Here is a 20,900-nt window from a genome sequence, read left to right on the forward strand (position 1 = left end):
TCTTAACCGCAGCTTCACGGAAGAAAGTTCATATTGACCTTGACTGGGATTTCCGCAATAACTTAAACTTATGCTTTGATTCTTTGTTTTTAGATTCGTTCCTTGAAATGTTATTTATCACGTTCATATTATCCAGCTAAAAATACTTTTTGAAGGAATTTCTGGGGGATTTGTTCCTTCCTGAGAAACGCTTAGCCTGCGAGGCAGGCGTTCAAAGGGAGAGGGGAGGGGAAAAAACTAGAAGGGCGAAGTGCTGAACACGATGGACGCCCGCCACGCAGGCTAAGTTAAGCTCTTAGGATCCAAAAACCCAAACATGCCTACAGTGTAAACATTCACATACAACGAGGTGCATTTAGCTCTGCAGTCTAGCACAGAGGTGGGAAGTGCAAAGTAGAAAGTAAAGGAAGGAATCTCTCGTAGTCTCTGTTAACTCCGCTGCCGAGCGAGTGCAGCATTCTAACAAGATATTCTCGTTACGCTGCGTTTCACAAAGCCACGTCTTCTGTTGGCTTCGTGCTCCAAGGAGGCGGCTGAAATTTCGGCTAAGTTTCACAATCCTGCCGGGAGAACTCAGGAAATGTTTGTTTTTCCGATTAGTTTCTGTAGAAGACGGAAAATAAGATATAAAAACGTTCATTTCAATCAGACTAAAAAACCGACGAACTTCTTGGAGTCTGCTGTCAGCATGGGGCAGGCTACTAAAAGATTTGTCTAAACTGCAAACAGCGACTATATTTGCTAGAAGGCTACAAAAATATTGTTCTTTTGGCTTTAAAAACACAGTAAGGAAGCAGGTCGTCTCTAACTTGTCTAAAGCCATTAGTCTGGGTTCATTATAGAAATACGTTTTACATTATTTTAAGTGCGTGAAATTCTCTTCTCGATTGTTCGCGAGTTTGTTAAAGTGACGTTCCCAGTTGCTGCAGACAATAGTTGCAGCTTGCGGCCGAGGTATCAGAATAAACTGACGTCGGTCTGTAAAACTCGCCACAACTCAACAAGTTTGCTGTGGTTTCCCAAACTTCGTTTTGGCAACAAGGTGGGTGGAATTTTTGGTCTAGAGGTTACTTTTGGTATTAACAACGCTGCTCACAAAGTTAAACTGAGAAACACACTTCTTAGCATTTCAAGAATTCTTTTGTTTAACATCGGCAATAATAGAGCGGTTTTTTTAATTGAGTGTCGTAAAACCAACACCAAACTAATAACTTACCAATAAGCCTAGTCAACCAATCTCAAACCGTAGTAAAACCGAAACCAAAGTAAAGTAAAGTAAAGTAAAGTAAAGTAAAGTAAAGTAGCTGCTGGTTACTTTCGACACTCAACTGAAAACCGCTGTAACACGAAGATGAAAACTAAGAACTCTTGCGATAAATAGAATACATTGGGAAGCCGTCTAGAGAAGATTAGGGCAAAATGGTTGTATTTTCTCTATTAACTTCATCTTAACTTCTCAATTAACAAACCATCAGGAATTCGACTCTCTTTATTATTATTACCAGCAGCAATTCTAACTTCATTTACTTACTCATAAAAACTGAATTTAATCCACATGTGACGAGACAGAATGTTTTGTTCAACAAACTATCACAGCAGGATGCAAATATAAAAGTATTGAACCCTCTGGACTTGTATTATTCTATTATTTCACTCGATTATAATTGAATTTTCATGTTTCCTATCTAATATTATTATCCAATTCTACTCGAATTATCCCATAATATTTGTACTTAACGTGAAGGGTAACCGAGTATGTAGTAATCCTGTGCCTTTTGAACGCACAAAAGCGCAAATTAGTGACTTCAGGTGGAAAGAACTTTGAAAAATAAATCCTTTATTGTCTTGTTTAGTCTGTAGTATCACTGTATATTTTTACTTGTTAGTTGTATTTGACTCGCCCTGTGGGCTGGCCAAAATATACTGGAGGACTTGTGCCAACAGTGCAGCGTGCTTATTCGCGTTTCCCGAAGGACATTCGCACATGAACGTCCGTCTACCCCTCTCATGTATAAGAGATGGGCGTGAACGTCGGAAAATTGAAAGGAACCCGTAAAAGGATACCATAATTTTGTTATGAAGGTAAGGCTCAAATTCATTTTCATCCCTAGAGGCATAAATTCGAAAACAAAACCAAGGATTTTAACCCCAAAAGAAAAGTCGATCACCCTCGGCACTTTGGTACGAGAGACCAGTTCTAGAACATCACCTTACCCTATAGGTGGATACAGGTTTGCATCTGAAGCCTACAGCACAACAAGCTTTACTCTATCAGAGTTAGGCCAGACGTGAATTACATCAGTTAGCGGCCTTCTGTGTTTCGCAATTAAGACGCACTTAGACACAGAAAAACTCGACGTAATCCTCTATTTGGCGCTGGCGGGAGTCACAGCAGAAAGATTATCTTGCCAAAGCGACTTCCATACTCGTAGATAAGCAGAGCTTTATGTTAAATTCATGTTGTCTAGCGTAATTCACCATGAATCCACTTATTCATATATCTCAAGTCCTAGCTATGAGCGGGCGGGCGAAATGAGACCACCTTGCTTGCTCGAGATTAAGCGTTGTTTTCTTTACGCCAGACAATAAATCCTTTATCAACCAAGTACATTCGATCAAGATGGCACGATGTTGTCCTTTTTTTCCTGTGTTTATGGACCTTGATTGCGTGTCAGTCCATAAACAAGCGACAAAACAAACTTGGCTAATATCCAGCCATTTGTAAGAAAAAACTTGGACCATAACCCAAGTATAGATGGACTTATTGGTACCATGTGGTAAGGTTTGACTAAAAGCTTTAGATTACAATCTAAATTCAATTGTAAAATTCAGAGATACTTAATTTGCATGACAAGGTTAAAATACGTCCTTCTGACGTAAATTAGATGCAAAATTTATTCCAGGGCCCTTCTCGTAAATTCCACATCGGATTTGCACGTTGATAAATAAACCCTTTCGCCTGATATATTAAGAACAAAGAGCTGATTTCCATTTAATAGACACACTATAGCTAGTAAATAGCTCAATGTTGCTTTTAGAGCTCAGAAAGGCGAAAAAAGGAAAAAAAAATGTTGTTGTTTGTCTTTTTAGACTGGCTATTTTGGACGAATTCATTGCTTATCACGAAATTTCAGCAATCTCTTGAAGATCTTATCGTTAGTACTTCATGTTGTCGGAACGACGCGGTTTATGTGCTGCTCATTGCATGATGATATGCACATAACACGAGTTTAATACACATTAGTGCATCGGAACAACGTTCAACCTCAAATTAGGTCTGTTGTTTAATTAGCGGAAGGGAACATAAGACAAGATACAGCGCACAAATTAGGTCGCTTTTCTCGAATTTTCCATGAAACTGTAACGTTTAAGAATAAATTAGATTCTCGCTCTCCTGAAAATGAATAGCAAGTTTACCTGAACATAACACAACTGCCTATTTTCAGTGTGTAATCAACGAAGAAAGGTAAAACACGACCTTCCACGAAGAAACAGCCGATAGGCAAGAACATGTGGAATTTGACCGGAGCCTATTTCTGTTCATCAAAAGAAAAAGACCTTTACGAACCCTATCAGATGGAAAACATTACTAGCGGCTTTTTTGTTTTAGGCTTTTGACATTTGGACAAATACTTTTATAGTGTACAGCATTAAGACGCTATCAAAAAGAGCTGATCGTCAGTGAGGTCATCCACTCGCTGATTGCCGACGTCGGTGCGAGCAGCACCGGTGAATGCAGCTTTAAACTGACCACCTTTACTGGAGCGAGTAGCTAACTCATATTTGGTACAGGTTGCAGCTTACGATAGAAGACCTTCAAAAGAGTCCCGAACTGGGAGAATGGCATCCTGGCTTGTTCATTGTGCTCTACTCTATATGTTTTTTCAAGCTTCTTCAGGCTACATTTGGGAACAGCACAAAAAGGGACAACGAAACAATCAGGAGCGTAAGTTTTTACATTAGCTCTATTTCACAACTATTTTTAACTTGTTTCCCATAATCATGTTTCGAGTTAACTGATCTTTTTCCAAAAGGTAACAGTGAACCTCGTGACAGCGCAAGATAAAACACTTCGGAACCTCTACTGCCCCTAGAAAACACATTTCACTCAATGCCAGCGATTTCGGGCCTTTGTTCTTTCACGACGTCCGAGCGATTCCTATCGCCTTCCTACGTCTTGCGTTAAAAACCAAACACAGCATCGAAGGCTATGACAAAAACACTGCTAAACTTACTAATTCTTAAACATGAAAGTTAAATTCCCATCTTTTGGTTCTTCAAACCATAGTTAGTAACTATGACCAAACAAGCAGATGGTCGAAAATTGAAATGTCCCAATAAAGTGCGTTACGAAGTCGTTCTAGAAAAAAAAACCCATGCCTTCTGCTAAAAGAGGGCTACTCAGACAACCAACGATAATAAATCACACTGCAGAACGAAAACAAAGCATTCCAGCTTTGGTTATTTCAGCCAATCAGCGTAGAATACAATACACGAGTACCGCTAAGAATGATTTTGTTCTCGTTTTGCAAGATCCTTGTTGATCAAGTGATATTTTCCTCAGGATAACTTGCCATTTGGGCATTCAGCAAAACAACTAAGAAAACTAATACTGAAGCGATATAAACGTGGCTCATCGCTACAGTTTGCATGAGTTTGCATGGCAATGTTAGCTTTGTTATTTCAAGGACAGCTGCAATCTTGAAACAAAGTGAAAAGAGAGCAATAAGTACACTAGTAAGTTCCACAGCACCTCATTTTATATGTTTGGAAGAAAATGCTGTGCAGGATCTTTGATATTTAAAGACTTTCTCATTTCTCGGACAGGCTTTCAAAAGGTACCTTCGCGCATTGTTACAGCGAGAAAAATTGAAAGGTTTTTTCTTGGTCAACGTAGACGTCACAAAAGATCGACCGATCACGACAATTCTTATCACGATGTCGTTTTGGTGTTTGACGCGTCCAATTCCATTCGCAAACGCGACTTTCACAAGGGCGTCAAGGCCCTTCAAGGCTTAATAGACAGAGCTCGAAAGGACGACCATTTTGCCGCCATCACCTACTCAGATAAAGCTACCGTTGCATTTGATTTTGCCAATCTTGAAACAGCAAAGCACAATCTTAACACCAGGGTTTTCTTCATTGGCAAAAAGACAAACACCCAAGAAGCGTTTGAAATATGCCGCACGAAGCTGTTCCAAAACAAAAACTCTAATTTACGACCACGAACAAAAAAACGTGTTCTTCTCCTCACGGATGGAAGCTCCAACATGAACATCCACCTCACACTGTACCGAGCTTTTCAACTGAAAATTCTTGGCGTGGAAATGTTTGTGATTGGTGTTGGAAATTACATGCCTGGTATTCAAGAGTTGGTGGGTATTGCAAGCAGCACAAACAGACATTTGTTTCGTGTCAGGGACGCCCTGTCGTTACTGGAAATCGTTCGGCTTATACCAGATTGGAAATACGTGCACCAGCACCAGCTCCCTTGGGTCACGGCCAGGTACAGTTATGATTACGATGATGTTAACAATTAACTTGTACCTCGTGAAGGACACACGTGCTTGCCACGATAACAAGCTAGAATGAACATCTTGTATAAATAAGCCTTCCTTTACTAGCTAAGAATCCCAGAATATGAAAAACCTGAAGCTTGTAGTCTTTTTTTTCAAGCCATCCTTTGACAAGACAGACGGATGGCCTGCATAGGCTCAATACTGTATACCTAACACTGATAATGTTAAACGTCTCTAGTGCCGTCAAAATGGCTGAAGACAGCTAAAAAACTGGTCTGTACACAAAGGTTATCCGACAGTTATTAAGAAATAGAAAACATCTATAGAGTTTTAGTATAAATCTACTAGCGCTCTATCGCGAATGCCGTTCTCTGATTGGCTACGCTACTCACTATCTATTGATGTGAAGTTTATATGAAATAATTCATATATGAACTGCGGTTGTAGATGAAAGTGAAGAATGATCATCGCAGTTAATTTTCCAATTTAAGCAATTGGAAAGAAGAAGCCTGAAAAAATCAGGGCTTCAACGGTATTCGAACCCGTGACCTCCGCGATACAAGTGCGATGCTCTACCAACTGAGGTATGAAGCCACACATTGGGAGCGAGGCCAGTTAATTGAGTTCATATCTTCATATCTATGAAGCCACACATTGGGAGGCTTCATAGAGGCCAGTTAATTGAGTTCATTTCTTCCTCACGGGAAGATATGAACTCAATTAACTGGCCTCGCTCCCAATGTGTGGCTTCATAGCTCAGTTGGTAGAGCATCGCACCGGTATCGCGGAGGTCACGGGTTCGAATCCCGTTGAAGCCCTGATTTTTTCAGGCTTTTTCTTTCCAATTGCTTAAATTGGAAAATTAACTGCGACGATCATTCTTCACTTTCACTGTCTATTCTTTGATAGATAGTGAGTAGCGTGGCAGTGTGCCCTTGTTAACAAAATTACGGCCGCTTCTTGGCGTTTTTTTGGAAGTGTTTATGAAGAGGATTTAGATAAAGTTTTGAGCGATTAGTAGCTTTGTACTAAAACAATTGAATTATTAGCTATGCGTGATAGTTGACGAGGGCGCAGTCCGAGTCAAATATCACGCGATAGAAATCTCGACCTCATATACTTAGTAGAAACACGAGTGGAAGTTTGGGAGAACGAGAAATGCTGTGGGAACACAAGCCGACAGGCGAATGCGGTTTCTACAGTTTCTTCGAGTTCTCCGAGTTCTCCCAAATTTTCACGAGTGTTTGTATAATCTGCATCAACGCGCGTATTTTCCTTGGGCTATATTTTAAGCGTCATTAGTACCGCCTTAAATGGCTAAGGACAGCTAAAAGATCTATACATAAAGGTTATCCACGACAGTTATACAACTGAGATAGCAAGGCGTAACTGATACATTTCTGTCAAGTAAGAGGCAAGAAAACTAGTAAACTAGCGAGAAAAGTGTAAATTGTAAAGGAACAAGTAAGTGACAAATTCAAACTTCACATCATTAAAATGAAAACCAACGATATGATATCAGTGTTGGTAGTCCCCAGTCCTTAGCCGCACCCGGCTTTGTACAACTAGTCAACGAGCATGCGCGAAGACATCTCCGCCTATTTTCCTTAACTACAGTGCGTATGCTGTATTCACGTAAAATATTTGTGTCATGATTTCACAAAGGTACGCATTTTAACTTGTATGACGGTTGCTGAGTCCTCCATAAAGCTTTAAGGGAAATAGGTTTTACTTTTCTTTCAACTGAATTTACACCGCTAAAGTAATTGCCTTTTCCTGAAGGATTGAAAACCGCTGCGTCTCGTGCAAGAATATAGTTTTGACATTTATACCTCATTGTTAATTCACGGTACAAACACTGCATGCAGTGGTAACTTTACACGGTTGTCTTCTAGTTACAATGCACTTATCCAACTGAGTTCACTTTATACAGGTACACCCACTCTTTAATAGGCGTAACTCTCGCGTGTCACAGAAGGTTAAAAAGTGTGTGGGTTAACAAGGTGACAACGTGTTTTTGACATCCACGAAAAAGACAAAGACCCTGAGCTCCGGGCCTGAGCTAAACTAAACTCCATCAAAAGGGGAAATAAAATTTGATTCAGCTTATTAACTTGATAGAAAATTGACATCATACCAGACCAACGAATGCAGTCCTGTGATTCCCGTCCTGTGTGTAGTAGGTTCTGATGGGTACTTTGTTATAACAAGTTGTACAACTAAAATATACCCATGTGCAATAATTGAAATTCAACCCACCAGCACGCAAGTCATACAAACTTGCGCTATAGTTCAAGTCACGCGTTTAATATAATGTTCACCACAGAACAATCGGTCACGGACCATTTCGATAGAAAAAATCAACCTTCTTTAAGAAGGTATGATGAACATAATAATAGCCTGAAATTGTCTCACTTGGATATCGAGACGGTCGTTTTTCGTCGCTTTACCTCTTGCAGTGCAGTCTAAATAGACCTTACATATCACCCGCACTGACAGATACGCCGTTCAATACACGGACGTTAGTGGAGAGCATTGTGATCTTGGGGTAAAAGCTAGTTGAGCCAACAGCCTTATTTGTGTCGAGAGGGGGTCAACAAATTAGTTCTGTTATGGCCGTGAAGGAAAATCTGTAGCTCAACACGATAATCTTAAATATACGGAAGATGAAATGCTGTCCCTTTACACGTATATAGAGACACATGTTGACAGCCCTCTTGGCGGTTTTATCCCACTTGCCATACAGCTCTGGCAAGCTTGCCGCTAACAGGTACACCTATATTCTGATGGGTTATATTTCAAGCCTTTTAAGTCAGCGTTGAAAGACAACTCCTTTGCAGTTTTGGTCTAGAAATTACGGCATGCCTTTCGTAATCTGCAACAGATTTTAAAAAAACGTGTTTTCAATGAAATAAATAATAGTTTCTCAGACTCTCCTTGGCTTTTCTTTCGTACACAAAAAAAGAGCATTTTTATTCGAAAAGGGATATAATTTATATCGTTCGTGACCAAACTGAAGGCGGTATGAATTCTAACACAGAGACAAATGTTGTAATGAAAACTTAATCTTACTGCGGTAAATCATGCTACATTGAACCGTTTCATGACACAAAACATCTGCTTACCTTTTAGAAAAAACGTTCTAGACACCAAAAATTACTTCAGCCGAGAAAGCCCTATTTGTGCGTGATCTCACAAAGCACGCGACCTACCACTAAGGGGTCTGGAATGGCAGCCCCATCGAGAAAAGTCCTTCACTAATAAAAAAAAATTCACCTCAAGAGCCTTGTTTTGAAGAGTTTAAGAGGTAATCAAATATCAGAAGTGAATGGAACGAAGAGTTATGTTCTCCAGTAGCACAATAAAGTGAAATTGATCGCGTCATCAAGTTTAATCTTGGACTTTACAGACAGCACAACAGGATGAACATTAAGCTTGCAAGCACGGCCTTTTCTAAGTAGTCACAAATAATAGCTATCGAATAAAACGAGGTGAAGTTATTATTGTGCTCTGCGTCTGGACATCTGAAAAAGCAATTACCAAAAATTGCGCAGGGCCAAATCACTTATTTCACAGTTTAAGCTAAAGCTGCAAACTGCCCCCCAATAGCGCCATCATCAGTGTTAAACAGAAAAAAAAAAAAAACCGCGAAGAAACTCTCTTCAAAGCACAAAATCTGATGATTACTTTTGATCACCTCAGTGAAAGTTGAACTAGTTTTACAAACTAAAAGACGTAAAACGCACTGATGACAACTGCAAAGCGATTATCTAAAAAATGTGTTCTTTTCGTCAGCCATTGGCGGTGTAAAGCTATTTGTCAGCGCTATTTCCCGATCACTCACAGGCCACTCTTTAAACAGCATGGGACCATCATTCGAGAACAAGACAATAAAAGACAACAAAAGGCAACAACAAACTTCTATCCGTTGTTTCACTCCCTTTTCTGCGTGTGTAGCTCTCTTCCCGTGTTAATCTCAATCTTCTTCTACATTTCCCGTTATTCAGTTTTTATATTAGTTAATGCGAGTTGTTTACGAAGTGAACTTTTTGTGTTACGCGTTGTCCACAGAGGAAATTGTAATTAGCAACGTTAAAAAAGTGAATTGGAAAATATTGGAAAAAAAAGCTTGTGGGTGATAGGATATGTGAAAGCATCCACCGAACCAGGATATGCTCGATGTCGAGCACATGAGTGGACTAAACTCAACTGAAACGATAACTATGATTCGAAAACACAAGAAATAGCTGAGTCTACGTTCTGGCTCTGCTCAGTTGAACAACTTTTAATTCCAGTTCCTTTAATGATAATGAATTTCAAATCTGCATGTTACATGTCTTTTCTGTATTATATTTCAGCGAGTTCCATCAGTAAACAGGAAAAACACACGCATGGGATATTTTAAGTTGTATTTCAAAACACTACTGAGACAACTCTTTTAGCGGGATATTTGAACCAAACACAGCCAAAACAACCTTTGTTTTCACGAGAGAACACAAAACTCGGCTTTGGGGTGGTCAAATTTCCCCACTTGATGTAGAACATTCCAATTCTGTCAACCAACAGATCAACTGTCGTGGTATTATTTAAAAATGCTGATCTGCTGAGCAATTTTCCATTTGTTAGCATCAAAGAAAAATGTACAAACATTCAATCGGAATATTTTCAAGTAGTTTTAAACAATAATTTCGGTGCATAACTCTTACTCCATTACTGAGTGTTGAAGGAAACCTCAGCTGGTGACTATCAATCAAAACACAAGTATTTCTACCGACCTTCAGGACATCTTAAATTCATAATGTTTGTTCAGACGAAAGAAGTTGTTCCGTGCTCTTGATCAGTGAAAAATCTCACCAACGTCAACGCTTGCTATTGTTATGGATACGGCACCATTTATTTCTCGCCTTCTTGCCAAACCAAGAAAGAGGTAAAATAAACAATGCAGGCCACTGACTGCATAGGTATGGTTTTTAATACTGCCAAAGGCGTTGGCTATTTCCGAACGATGACAAATTCAAGAATTGGGCGGTAGTTTCTAGACGTAGCCACAAATTAATTTTCAACACCAAAGGGCGTGAAATATAAACCAAACTAAGGCACTTTTATTGAGTAGCATTAACCTGTTAACACTTTATATCAATGGAGATAAAATCAAGCATAACTCCCGGAGAATATTCGAGCTTTAGGCAGACGCAAAGCGCTGGGCACTCCTTAGAACGAACCATCGGGCCTGAGCGGAGTACAAGCTGTGAAGTCGTCAGATAAGATGTCCCTGCTTAAGCTATTTTTATTGCTGTTACTAGTTATGTTTTCACACTGCTTTGTGTGGGAAAAGACGAAGAAAAGCGGAATTTCTCATCAGTCAAGTGAGTTTAAGCACTTGTTAGCTATTACCGCAAGTCGTGCCGATATACGCTCGTTCGTTCCTTTGATCTAGAATTGAAAAGATCTTCCGTTTGATGAAGCGGCCTTTTGTGTAAATTGGCGCAACACTATAAGTGAATTTCCAAAGACGCCCATAATTAAAGAGGTAAATAGAGCACCACATTAAGCGTGCTTAGCACTACGTTCCTCTTTTTATCGTCCAGCCATATAGAAAGAAATTGGCGCAGTGAACAACTGGATGATTCAACATCAAAAACAGCCATTTACCGGAACCGAGCCGCTCAAGACGGAAACCCTTAAATGGTTGAAAATGATAGTAAAAAACAAAGTCCTTGAATGATATCACGAAAATCCAAGTACCTGTGCTTCACTGGGAGATGAAGACAATAAGTAATCCGGCACGAAACGAGGCACAAGTGGTACTGATGCAAGCATAGAATACGTTATTGTCGCGCTCTCACAACTAGTTTAATCAGAATTATTTGTAGAACTTCTGCGCTTACAAACGAAAGGCGATGAGCTACATAAAGATAAAGGTCGCACTACATGAAATCCATACCTACGTAGTCTAAAAACGTCTCTATTTGTGTATACCTTGAGAATATAACAATTAATCGCTGTATATATTAAATGGAGAAATAATTCAAGCATCTTCTGATACGGAAGAACGACAAACACTGTATGTAACTAAATCGACTGATCAGAGCAAAATCCGTCTTTAATTTCTTAAGTTACGGAGCAAACCGAAGACCTAGAATTGTCAATAAAACGTCGCACTACAAAAAAGTTATTATTATTGTTATTATTATCACTATTATTCAAGAGCTCAGTCAAACCTAAAACTCACATGCACTCTTGGCGACTCTAGTCGATTCTCCATACGCTCTTATTATCGAATGTAAACGTGCTCAGTTGTTCTTAAGTCGTTCAGAGAGTTCTCTTTTAGCCTGGAAATACAGAAACGCCCAAAGCGACCGGAAGCAATAAGAGGCGGCTGTATTCACAGACTAAAGCTTTCTGAGAACTGAATTAATACATCATTGAGTGACTCGTTTTGGCCAGGATTTAGGTCAAACATCGAATTAATGGTGTAAATATTGTTTTAACAGGACTTCAAAGAGTACCAACAAAACGTGTCACTGCCAAGAAAATTGAACGATTTTTTATCCAGAACATGGTCCGACGTCGACACCGGAGGAGTGTCGATCAAACTTACTACGATGTCGCACTTGTGTTCGACGCGTCCAATTCCATTCGTAAACGCGATTTCTACAGAGGCGTCAAAGCTTTAGAGAGGCTGATCGATAAAGCAAGCCCGAATACTCATTATGCCGCCGTCACATACTCAGACAAGGCCAAGGTGGACTTCAGTTTTACCGACCCACAAACAGCTAAATACAATCTACACACCAAAGTTCACTTCATTGGCCACAAGACAAACACTCAAGAAGCCTTTGAAATATGTCGCACGAAGCTGTTCCAAAACAAAAACTCTAAATTACGACCACGAGCAAAAAAACGCGTTCTTCTCCTCACGGATGGAAGCTCCAACATCAACGTCCACCTCACACTGTACCGCGCCTTTCAACTGAAAATCCTTGGCGTGGAAATGTTTGTGATTGGTGTTGGAAATTACATGCCTGGTATTCAAGAGTTGGTGGGTATTGCTAGCAGCACAAACAGACATTTGTTTCGTGTCAGGGACACCCTGTCGTTACTGGACATTGCCCGGCTCATTCCACCCTGGAAATACATGCACCACCATCAGTTACCTTGGGTTATGAACACCCAAAGGTCCGCTTACGATATCCCCTACTGATCTGCGTATCCTGAAAGATATCTACGTTTGATGAATACAGAGATAAGCCTGCGCTGACAAGACAAGCAATCTGGGCGCATTCTTAAGTGTAGCTTTGCAGACTCCTACATATTGTTTTCGAGTTATAGACAACGGTAATCTATGGAAAAACGATTACAGGTAGTTACCTGACTTGAGAGAAACTAAACATCGGCGGTAAGATTTTTATCGAGATGGAAGAAATTGCATTAATGTGCAGTAGGCTCGCTTCTGGGCTTAAAAGTTGTCAGTTCGCTCTATTTTCGCGTTTGGTCTATATCGATTTCTTTACGAAAAAAATAACCGCAAAATACAATCTAGAGATCGAAGTACAGTTTTGTAGTTCTTTTGAATAAAAGACTGTCAAACCTACAGAGAAACAGTTCGCTGGTTGTTATCACTAAAAATAGAGTCTGTGATACACACCGACGCCCTGAATTTAATAAACGCCATGTATTCTCGTGACTAGAATAACTGCTGGTAGGTAACTCAACCGCAGTTTCCGACCCTGTGGCAATCTACGATTTTTCCACAAACATCTGTACTCTATTTTAGATCCGGTTTCATCATAGTTAACCTTTTTCAGGTAATATCATGATGCAGTACTTGAAATAGGAGTTAAATCGCATTAGCTAATTAAATATTTTTTTTGCCGTCATTGCTTGCCGTTCTCAAATAGTTTTTGAGAGTGTATACAGCTCCCGGATAAAAGGTCAATGTGAAACTAACAGGATTTATAAAAAAAATGAATACGTGGGGTCTAGAGTTTTCCTGATTAAACCACATATGCTACAAACTTACGTAAGAGCTTATTACAGGAGTAACCTCCATAAGAAAATAACTGAATTTAAAACCAAATGACAACCCGCTACTTGAGCTCACTCATAATCTGACTGCTGCTGCACAGAAACATGCAACATATTGCTGTCACTAACTTATTTTGAACGCATTCCTTATCTTAGCGCAGCTGCAAACAACGGAAACATGCAACATAACGCTTTTACTACTAATGTGCTTTGATTTAAAGTTAGAATACTTCGTGGAAGTCTTTGGAAGTTGTTGTTACATATCTTCTTCCTGTTTAAAACCTCAAAACTACAACTGGGATACCTAAAAAACTGAAATAACATCGGTAAAGATTGACAAAGACTAATTAAATCCAGACCGATGGCAGCGTTGAAAACAAGAAACTGTTAAAAGGCATGCACGAATCAACAACAGTGAATGAACTAGAAAAACAAAATTCAATGCTATCCGAGTAAATTCTTTGCATAAGTTATTTGAGATCAGTTACTCAGCGGCTCCTGTTATCTCTTTTAAATGCACTAGTGATCAAGCCACAGCTCACTAACCTAGGCCTAACGAAGAACGCCCTCGGCAAAGAGCCAAATTTCAAAGAAAGAAATGGATAATAAAATCATCGTTAGACGTACCGGTTTAATTAAAGTTTTGTCCAATTTAGAAGTACTTTATATCGCCAAGGTGCAAGGTGCTTGGGTTTCTTTAGATCAGGATTTCTTGCTCAAGAAAGAAAGGAGAAGAGAGGGTCTAATGGCAAGTTGGTTTCCCGGTCTAAACAATTCGCGTACCGCAAGAACATCAGTAAACTGGACGATTTCCAGGTACATTTTTTACTGTAAAACGATAGCGATCGGAATAAAAAGAGGCAGTTACTCACTTAGTTACCACTTGGTACTCGGTTGAGAAATCCAAAAGCAGTGTTACAGAGGAAATATTTAAACTTCTGTCCATAAGCCTTACCGTTTACAAAGAAACCAACCAGGCCGCAAAGCAGTCTCCGATATTATGACCCTTCCCCTCCCCCTTTAAACTTCACGAATATACAGCTTGCTTTTGAACTCTGCATAGTTCGGTTTAGACACTTTCGATTCCACAGGACAACTTAATCGTCGACTGCATTGGAGGCAAATAATCAGGGACTCTTCTACGTAACTTTTAATCATCTTTATTCCTTTTTGGTTTAAATAATACCACCTTAATTTCCTTAAATAATCTTTAGGAGTTACCACCGACTTGGTTGTTATTTGGGACAGATTATTATCGCAACTAACAACTGACACACCTGTTAGTTACATTGAAACGTTTCTAAAATATCTTCACTGAAATAGAAAAGCCACTAAAGGATATTATTGCTTTCACAGACGTTCCTTTCACAAAAGTGCTTGTTGCTAACCATCTTATTTACAGCAAATGTCAGAGGCAAGCAATGAGAGCCGCTCAGTTTTTGTTGTTTCTATTCAAACGCAAAGTACAGCACTAGAGGATTTGTTACAATGGTGAACGCTGATTTTCTGGAGTTTTAATGTTGTACCAATCCCATGTTATTCATCTCTGTAATGTTGGTGTTTGATTGCTTTCAATTTTAAAATCAGGAACTGTTTAGTTCGTTTGCTGCTACAATTGTTCTTTATTAGTGTCGGTGTTTCCCTACATGCAGTTTGGCGTTTTTTTCTAGCGATTTATCTACCTGACCAAAGAGCGAGAACAACCTTCCAGGATCGCAACAGATTTGACCATAAAGTTAGTCTTCTATTATCCACAAAAAACAATTTAAAGGAATTTCAAAAGCTTGCCAAATGTGACACTCGACCACTGCGAAAATGGTTTTCTTCCCATGACATATAATGAGACATATTGCAAACAAATGCTTAAAAGCTTATTTGAGAAACTCTCTTTGATAAAAATTAAAAATACAACATCTCTTTCATCTTTTAAATCTGCTCTCAAAACATTCTTGTTTCGGAAATTTTAATTTTGATTTATTCACCTAATTTTTAAATTAACTATTTCATTTATTTTACTTACTACTGCCGTAAGAAACATTGTGCAAGTTTTAACTAATCTACTTTTTCTTATATATAGTAATGTAACCGCATTGAGTTTTCTAATGATTATTATTCTCATTATCATTACCATTATCATCATCATCATCATCATCATCATCATCATTATTATTATTATTATTATTATTATTATTTGTCCATTACCAAGTAGGTTATTAACTGAGGACATGACCGCTAGCTTTGTAGTCTTAACAGTCGCGTTTCTAGTCCTGTAGCTCGCCGTGCAGAGGCAAAAGGTTATTAATTAGTGTTCCTTCACGGTGAGGCGCATCATAGAAAGCTGACAAAATAATTTCTCGCCTCTCCGCCATTTTTATCATCGAGCTGATTTTTTTTTTTGTAACAAGGAAAAACGCCATCGCCTTGTCAAAGAGAAAGAGATGACAGACAGTTAAACTAAGGAAAACTCTAAAGAAACAAGGGGGACAGATAATAACGGATGCATTTGGACAAATCTGAAAAATGTCCGGCCGATCCGTTTTTCAAGTTTATCTCGGTTTGTATGAGTACCATTGATAATGCTCAGATGCCATCCTTGTTTGATATGTGGCCGTAATTTTAACCACAAAATACTGCTGCTCTGCTAATTTGAACTTTAGGGCTAATAACTAACAAAAATAAACAGAATTACCCTAAATAACGTGACATTGACCATGATTTTATTTTGTGCCTACAAAAAAGCAGCTTCTATTTTGTGAATTAATCGTGTGCTATTGTATTTTCTTTTGTGCTTCACTGCTGTGCTTGAGGCTATTTATCTAAACAGCCCAGCAGTCGACAATACAATAATACACAATCAATCCACAACATAAAGGCTGCCTTCATTTAAGTACACAATTCACGTAATGACCGGCTGAAAATGTTTATGAGAATATGTATAAGCGTACGAACCACTAATACCGAAACACAGAAATTAAATGTGACACGAGTTTCAAGGAGGTAAATGAAATTCCTTAATTAAACAGGTTAAAAATTACTGATAAACATAAATCTCTAATTGTCTGTAAACCAGTTAAAAAATAACATGTGTACTAGAATTTTCCAAAAACAAATAACTTAACATTTTCAACTGTTAATTATCTTAGTCTTCTGGCAGAAGCTGTCAAGAAAAGAGTGATTCATGAAGGTCGCACAATTTATTGGCTATTTCTCTACCTTTTTTGGAAATTGCAATTTTGACGCTAACAAAAGACGACGTTTTTTTCTCAATCCAGAATGTTCAGAGGAACAATAAGAGAATAAAAGGTTTCATAATGTTTTCTCGGACAGCAGATTAGATTCAGCTCTCACAGACAAACGTCGAAGCTACAGTTCCAATGGCGAAGATTTCGATTTCTCTAGCTGTCGTACTGGTTTTCGCTCAGGGGACATGTGCTTACATATGGGAACGAACCAAGAGAGTGAGGGAAGAAGCAAGTAAGTCTGACAAGTTATTCTCAAAATTGTTCACTTCAAACCAGCGCACTGGCCTTCACGTTTGATTTCGTCAGAACGTACAGTTATTTGTTGCAAATTCGTCTACACAGGCTAAATATCGGTAGATACAGCAGGTCAAATCTTTTTCCTTTCACCATATTCGTTACTTTTCAAACCTACATCCAGAAACTAAAACATCTCCATATCCATTCAAAGATACAATCACCAAATAACTCGTAACGGCAATTTATGTTAGCCTTCTCATAATTAGCATGATCCAAGCAAAATCTTAATTACCATTTGCCATACATTTTAAATGTTTGTTTTAAGAGTTTGGTGTTACAAGACAATCTCTCCAAGTTTATGTTCTTCTTTTATCTCGTCTACTTGACAATGTTACGAGACAATGAATTTTGACCAACCTTTATTTCTAACCAGGCTAACGAAGTGGACATATTTCCAAATGCTAATAGCTGTGTTCTTTCTGTTCTGCAATAGGGTTTCAAAAAATTCCGCCAGAGAATGAAACAGCCATAAAATTTACGAAACACTTCGTAGGTTTTGATTCCGAGGCAATTCCGCCGAGGGTTGTGAGTTCGCCTTCACTCGATTATGATGCGGTCTTCGTTATCGATTCTTCGAAGTCAATAACTCAAGAAGGGCACAAAAAATCTCTCAGAGCGCTTCGACTGTTGATAGAAAAGACCAGTCCTGGCAAGAGGTTCGCTGCCATCTCTTACTCCAGCAAGGCAACACTCCGTTATAATTTCACTAGAAAAGAAAACGCCATTGAGAAGCTGAATGTCAGAGAAATTCCCTTTGAAGGAGGTGACAAAAACACACAAGACGCATTGGATAAATGCACCAAACTCATTCTTAATCCGCGTAACGGAGCTCGTCGTGGAGTACCGAAGCGTGTTTTGATCCTCACTGACGGCCAGTCCAACACGCACAAGACAAAGACATTGTATCGAGGTCTACAGTTAAAGAATGCTGGGGCGCAAGTCTTTGTGATTGCAGTTGGAAAGTATATCAAAGGAATCAACGAGATTGTAAGCCTTGCAAGCTCCACGGATGGTCACCTATACCGTGTACGAGACACGAATGGGTTGTTGCGCATCGTGAAACTCATACCTCCTTGGAAAATGATTAAGATTTTCATGCAACGTACATGGCTCTCGCAAATGCTTGATAAGAAGCCACAACCATTCAGTTGGAGGGAGCACAGACACCATCATAAGAAAAGAATGTAACTGATTCATGCCAATATCAAGGCAAAGTCCTGAAGAAGGGCTAAGCCCGAAACGTATAGCAAACCAGCTACTATTTGGCACTTTCAAGGGCCTTTTCAGCCTCATATTCAGTTTATCGTCATAGTGTCATGCATCTTATGAGTTTTTTTATTTTTTTATTTTTTTTTATTTTTAGTACTCTAACGGTGGATATGAAGTCCAGCTTTTGCTCTGGTTGAATACTTGAAACTAAACGTAAAAGAGCAACAATCACTTTTAAATAACTTCTCGGCGCAAGTCTTATTTATTTATGTATTTTTAAGAAGAATTTTCCCTTTCAAGAGCACCGCACGTGAGCCACGTGATCTATCAGTGATTAATATAAATCCACTAGCGTTCTATCAGGAATGCCGTTCTCTGATTGGCTACGCTACTCACTATCTATTCTGTGATAGATAGTGAGTAGTGTAGCAGTATGCCCTTGTTAACAAAATGGCGGCCGCTTCTTAGCGTTTTCGAAGTGTCTGCGAAGAGGATTTAGACAAAGTTTTGAACGACTGGTAGATTTATACTAAAACAATTAGATTATTCGCTATTGATTTCTATGCGTGATAGTTGACGAGGGCGTAGCGGAACGAGTGAAAATCTCGAGCTCATAATCTACTTCTTTAATAGAAAATGAATAGTTACGAGACCAACTAGATTCGCGGTTTTCCAGTAGAAGACGCAACAGTTAGTTTCTGTCAGACTTAATTTTTATAGCTGAAGAACAGTTTCTGAACGAAACGAGACAAAGTTACATTTGGTATAACTTATTCAATGCAGTAACAGAATTGGCCATTTCTGAGTTACCTTTTGCCTCTTTGTCAAAGCGAGTCTTTCTCCGAAACCATTCATATCAAAATGTGTTTCCCCTACATGTTCATTTTCATGCAAATCAAACTGATTTTCATATAAAAGGTTTTGAACGAGGACTCGTTTTGAAAAAGAGGCACAAGGTATGTCGGAAATGGCTTATTCTGATTGGTTGATTGTGGTTATTGGCCAATTAAGTTAGATGCTTTCATTGTGTAGTTATGTACTTAACACGGCAGAGTTAAAAATCCCAACTGACAGGAGACTGGGCATCCTGTTGGGTATATACTTCTCAAACTCATTAATAATCCAGCAAGTTAAAACAAAGAAAATCACAACCGTGATGGAGGTTTGGATAATCGGTCTTAATTAGCATAGCTTTTGACGATTTTACTTCTCCGTTTACTCCTTGGTTTTTGTGTCGATTGAGAAGATACATCAAACACTCAAGGCAGCGTTTCATCGGCTATCCAAACACCTCGAATTTCGTCAAAAATACTCCGCTGCGCGTCGTTTTTTCAACTCTCTTCTCGGTGTTTGGATAACCCGTTGAAACACTGTCTCTCGTGTTTGATATATTACATGGTGTGGTGAGCTAGAGAGTATCTCCTCTTGATAATGTTTCAAACAGCGCAATTCCGGGAATACCGAGAGAAATACTGCTAGTTATTTGTTATTTGGCCTTTGTTGTGGAACGAATTGAAGAATGACTGAGATATAACCAAAATATGTTAATTGTTTGTTCCAACCTAATGAGAAGCTATGAAAAATAAACACTGTAGTTTTTATATGCATTGTAATCTTGAACTAACAAAGAAACACAAGGGAATTCCCGTTAAATTAGTAGTCACAAATCGGATGATAATTCGTCATTATTTCAGGAATAATCTCCAAGATCTCGAGCATTCCACTGGAAAAAAAAAAACGAAAGACAACCGGATATCTATCGATTGTTTTCGAATGTATCAAATAGACAGAAAAAAAAAGTGGGCTACAAGTCACGAAACAAGTTACATTTCTGGAGAAAATCTTTTTGCCGCTACATTTTCATTGGAGTTAAAAAAAATTAATGAAAAAGAACGCGTCTATGTTCTAAGCCGGCAGTTAACCTTGGCCCCCGTGAAGCATTCAACAGTTCGTCGAGTATTTTCTTTGGCACATTTAATATTTATAGAACCTTTTGAAAGTGTTAGCACAGCTAGACTTCAGTCTTTTCTGAGGAGTAGAATACTTTTCTTGGCAAGTTTCAGATCAGAATGCTTCACTCTCACTTCCTGTTCAATTACCCTGTTCCCCAGGTTGTTTTCTCACGTCTGAGCTAGCTGCAATCATCATTTACTACAAAAACAAACAGAAGCCCTTTCGTACAAGAATTTGACCTCCCAAAAAGACGTTTGTCCAGAAATAATGCGTCAACCAATCACTCAGTAACATCTGCTCACAGCAAAAGATTATTAAGCCTGTTTTCAAGCGGATCAAAACATCCTATATCTCAGGGGTTGCCTTTCAGTGCGAGCTGTGTCATACGTTCTAAGGTGAAGAACGGAATTTGAACCTCACTGAGTACCAGTATCGACACACTAAACTGATTTAATCTTGTACTGTTGACTGTGCTATCATCATCCACCCACCAATGGCATAAGAGCGTGCTGTACGTGCAATAAACTCTCAAGTAACGGTAATCTCACGCGATCTGATAAGAGACTCATCACGCTAAGCTGGCCTCGTCGATTACAAAGAGAATAAAAATAAAAGTGGCTGATAACAAGATTAAAACGTGTTCGCTGCTATT

The 20,900-nt window shown here is 38.9% G+C and overlaps 4 protein-coding genes and 1 non-coding gene across 7 annotated transcripts in view; 3 read left to right on the plus strand and 2 right to left on the minus strand.

Moving 5' to 3' along the window:
• LOC110044670 (uncharacterized) overlaps positions 1 to 20,900 on the minus strand; it is a 40,558-nt gene that overhangs the window by 2,965 nt on the left and 16,693 nt on the right. The window lies entirely within an intron of this gene.
• Positions 862 to 7,035, plus strand: LOC110044662 (collagen alpha-1(XXII) chain-like). Of its 3 annotated transcripts, none has more exons than XM_089292528.1 (3): positions 862 to 1,042; positions 1,887 to 3,946; positions 4,828 to 7,035. In XM_089292528.1, the coding sequence occupies exons 2-3, from the start codon at positions 3,841 to 3,843 to the stop codon at positions 5,538 to 5,540; spliced, it is 819 nt and encodes a 272-aa protein (XP_089148654.1). In that variant the 5' UTR covers positions 862 to 1,042; positions 1,887 to 3,840; the 3' UTR covers positions 5,541 to 7,035. The 3 variants fall into 3 exon arrangements, with proteins under 3 accessions (XP_089148654.1, XP_089148653.1, XP_089148652.1); XM_089292527.1 differs by having other exon boundaries at positions 3,793 to 3,946; XM_089292526.1 differs by having other exon boundaries at positions 3,800 to 3,946.
• On the minus strand, positions 6,041 to 6,113 carry Trnat-ugu (transfer RNA threonine (anticodon UGU)). Its single transcript has one exon. It is a non-coding gene; the product is annotated as a tRNA-Thr (tRNA).
• Positions 9,776 to 13,121, plus strand: LOC110044664 (integrin alpha-D-like). Its single transcript, XM_089292529.1, has 2 exons — positions 9,776 to 10,885; positions 12,014 to 13,121. Exons 1-2 carry the CDS (start codon positions 10,786 to 10,788, stop codon positions 12,721 to 12,723), a joined length of 810 nt encoding a protein of 269 aa, XP_089148655.1. The 5' UTR covers positions 9,776 to 10,785; the 3' UTR covers positions 12,724 to 13,121.
• Positions 16,354 to 20,043, plus strand: LOC149110051 (integrin alpha-1-like). The gene is made up of 2 exons (XM_089292525.1): positions 16,354 to 17,021; positions 17,520 to 20,043. The coding sequence occupies exons 1-2, from the start codon at positions 16,922 to 16,924 to the stop codon at positions 18,272 to 18,274; spliced, it is 855 nt and encodes a 284-aa protein (XP_089148651.1). The 5' UTR covers positions 16,354 to 16,921; the 3' UTR covers positions 18,275 to 20,043.

The sequence above is a fragment of the Orbicella faveolata genome, unplaced genomic scaffold, assembly GCF_042242905.1.
Source record: "Orbicella faveolata isolate gen_17 unplaced genomic scaffold, um_ofav_v1 contig_24, whole genome shotgun sequence".
In the NCBI taxonomy this organism is placed as follows: domain Eukaryota; kingdom Metazoa; phylum Cnidaria; class Anthozoa; order Scleractinia; family Merulinidae; genus Orbicella; species Orbicella faveolata.

Coding starts and splice junctions, on each gene's coding strand:
- LOC110044662 (XM_089292528.1), top strand. CDS start 3,841: ATGGCATCCTGGCTTGTTCATTGTGCTCTACTCTATATGTTTTTTCAA. Junction 3,947..4,827: donor ACAACGAAACAATCAGGAGC/GTAAGTTTTTAC, acceptor TTTCTCGGACAG/GCTTTCAAAAGGTACCTTCG.
- LOC110044664 (XM_089292529.1), top strand. CDS start 10,786: ATGTCCCTGCTTAAGCTATTTTTATTGCTGTTACTAGTTATGTTTTCA. Junction 10,886..12,013: donor CGGAATTTCTCATCAGTCAA/GTGAGTTTAAGC, acceptor TTGTTTTAACAG/GACTTCAAAGAGTACCAACA.
- LOC149110051 (XM_089292525.1), top strand. CDS start 16,922: ATGGCGAAGATTTCGATTTCTCTAGCTGTCGTACTGGTTTTCGCTCAG. Junction 17,022..17,519: donor GAGAGTGAGGGAAGAAGCAA/GTAAGTCTGACA, acceptor GTTCTGCAATAG/GGTTTCAAAAAATTCCGCCA.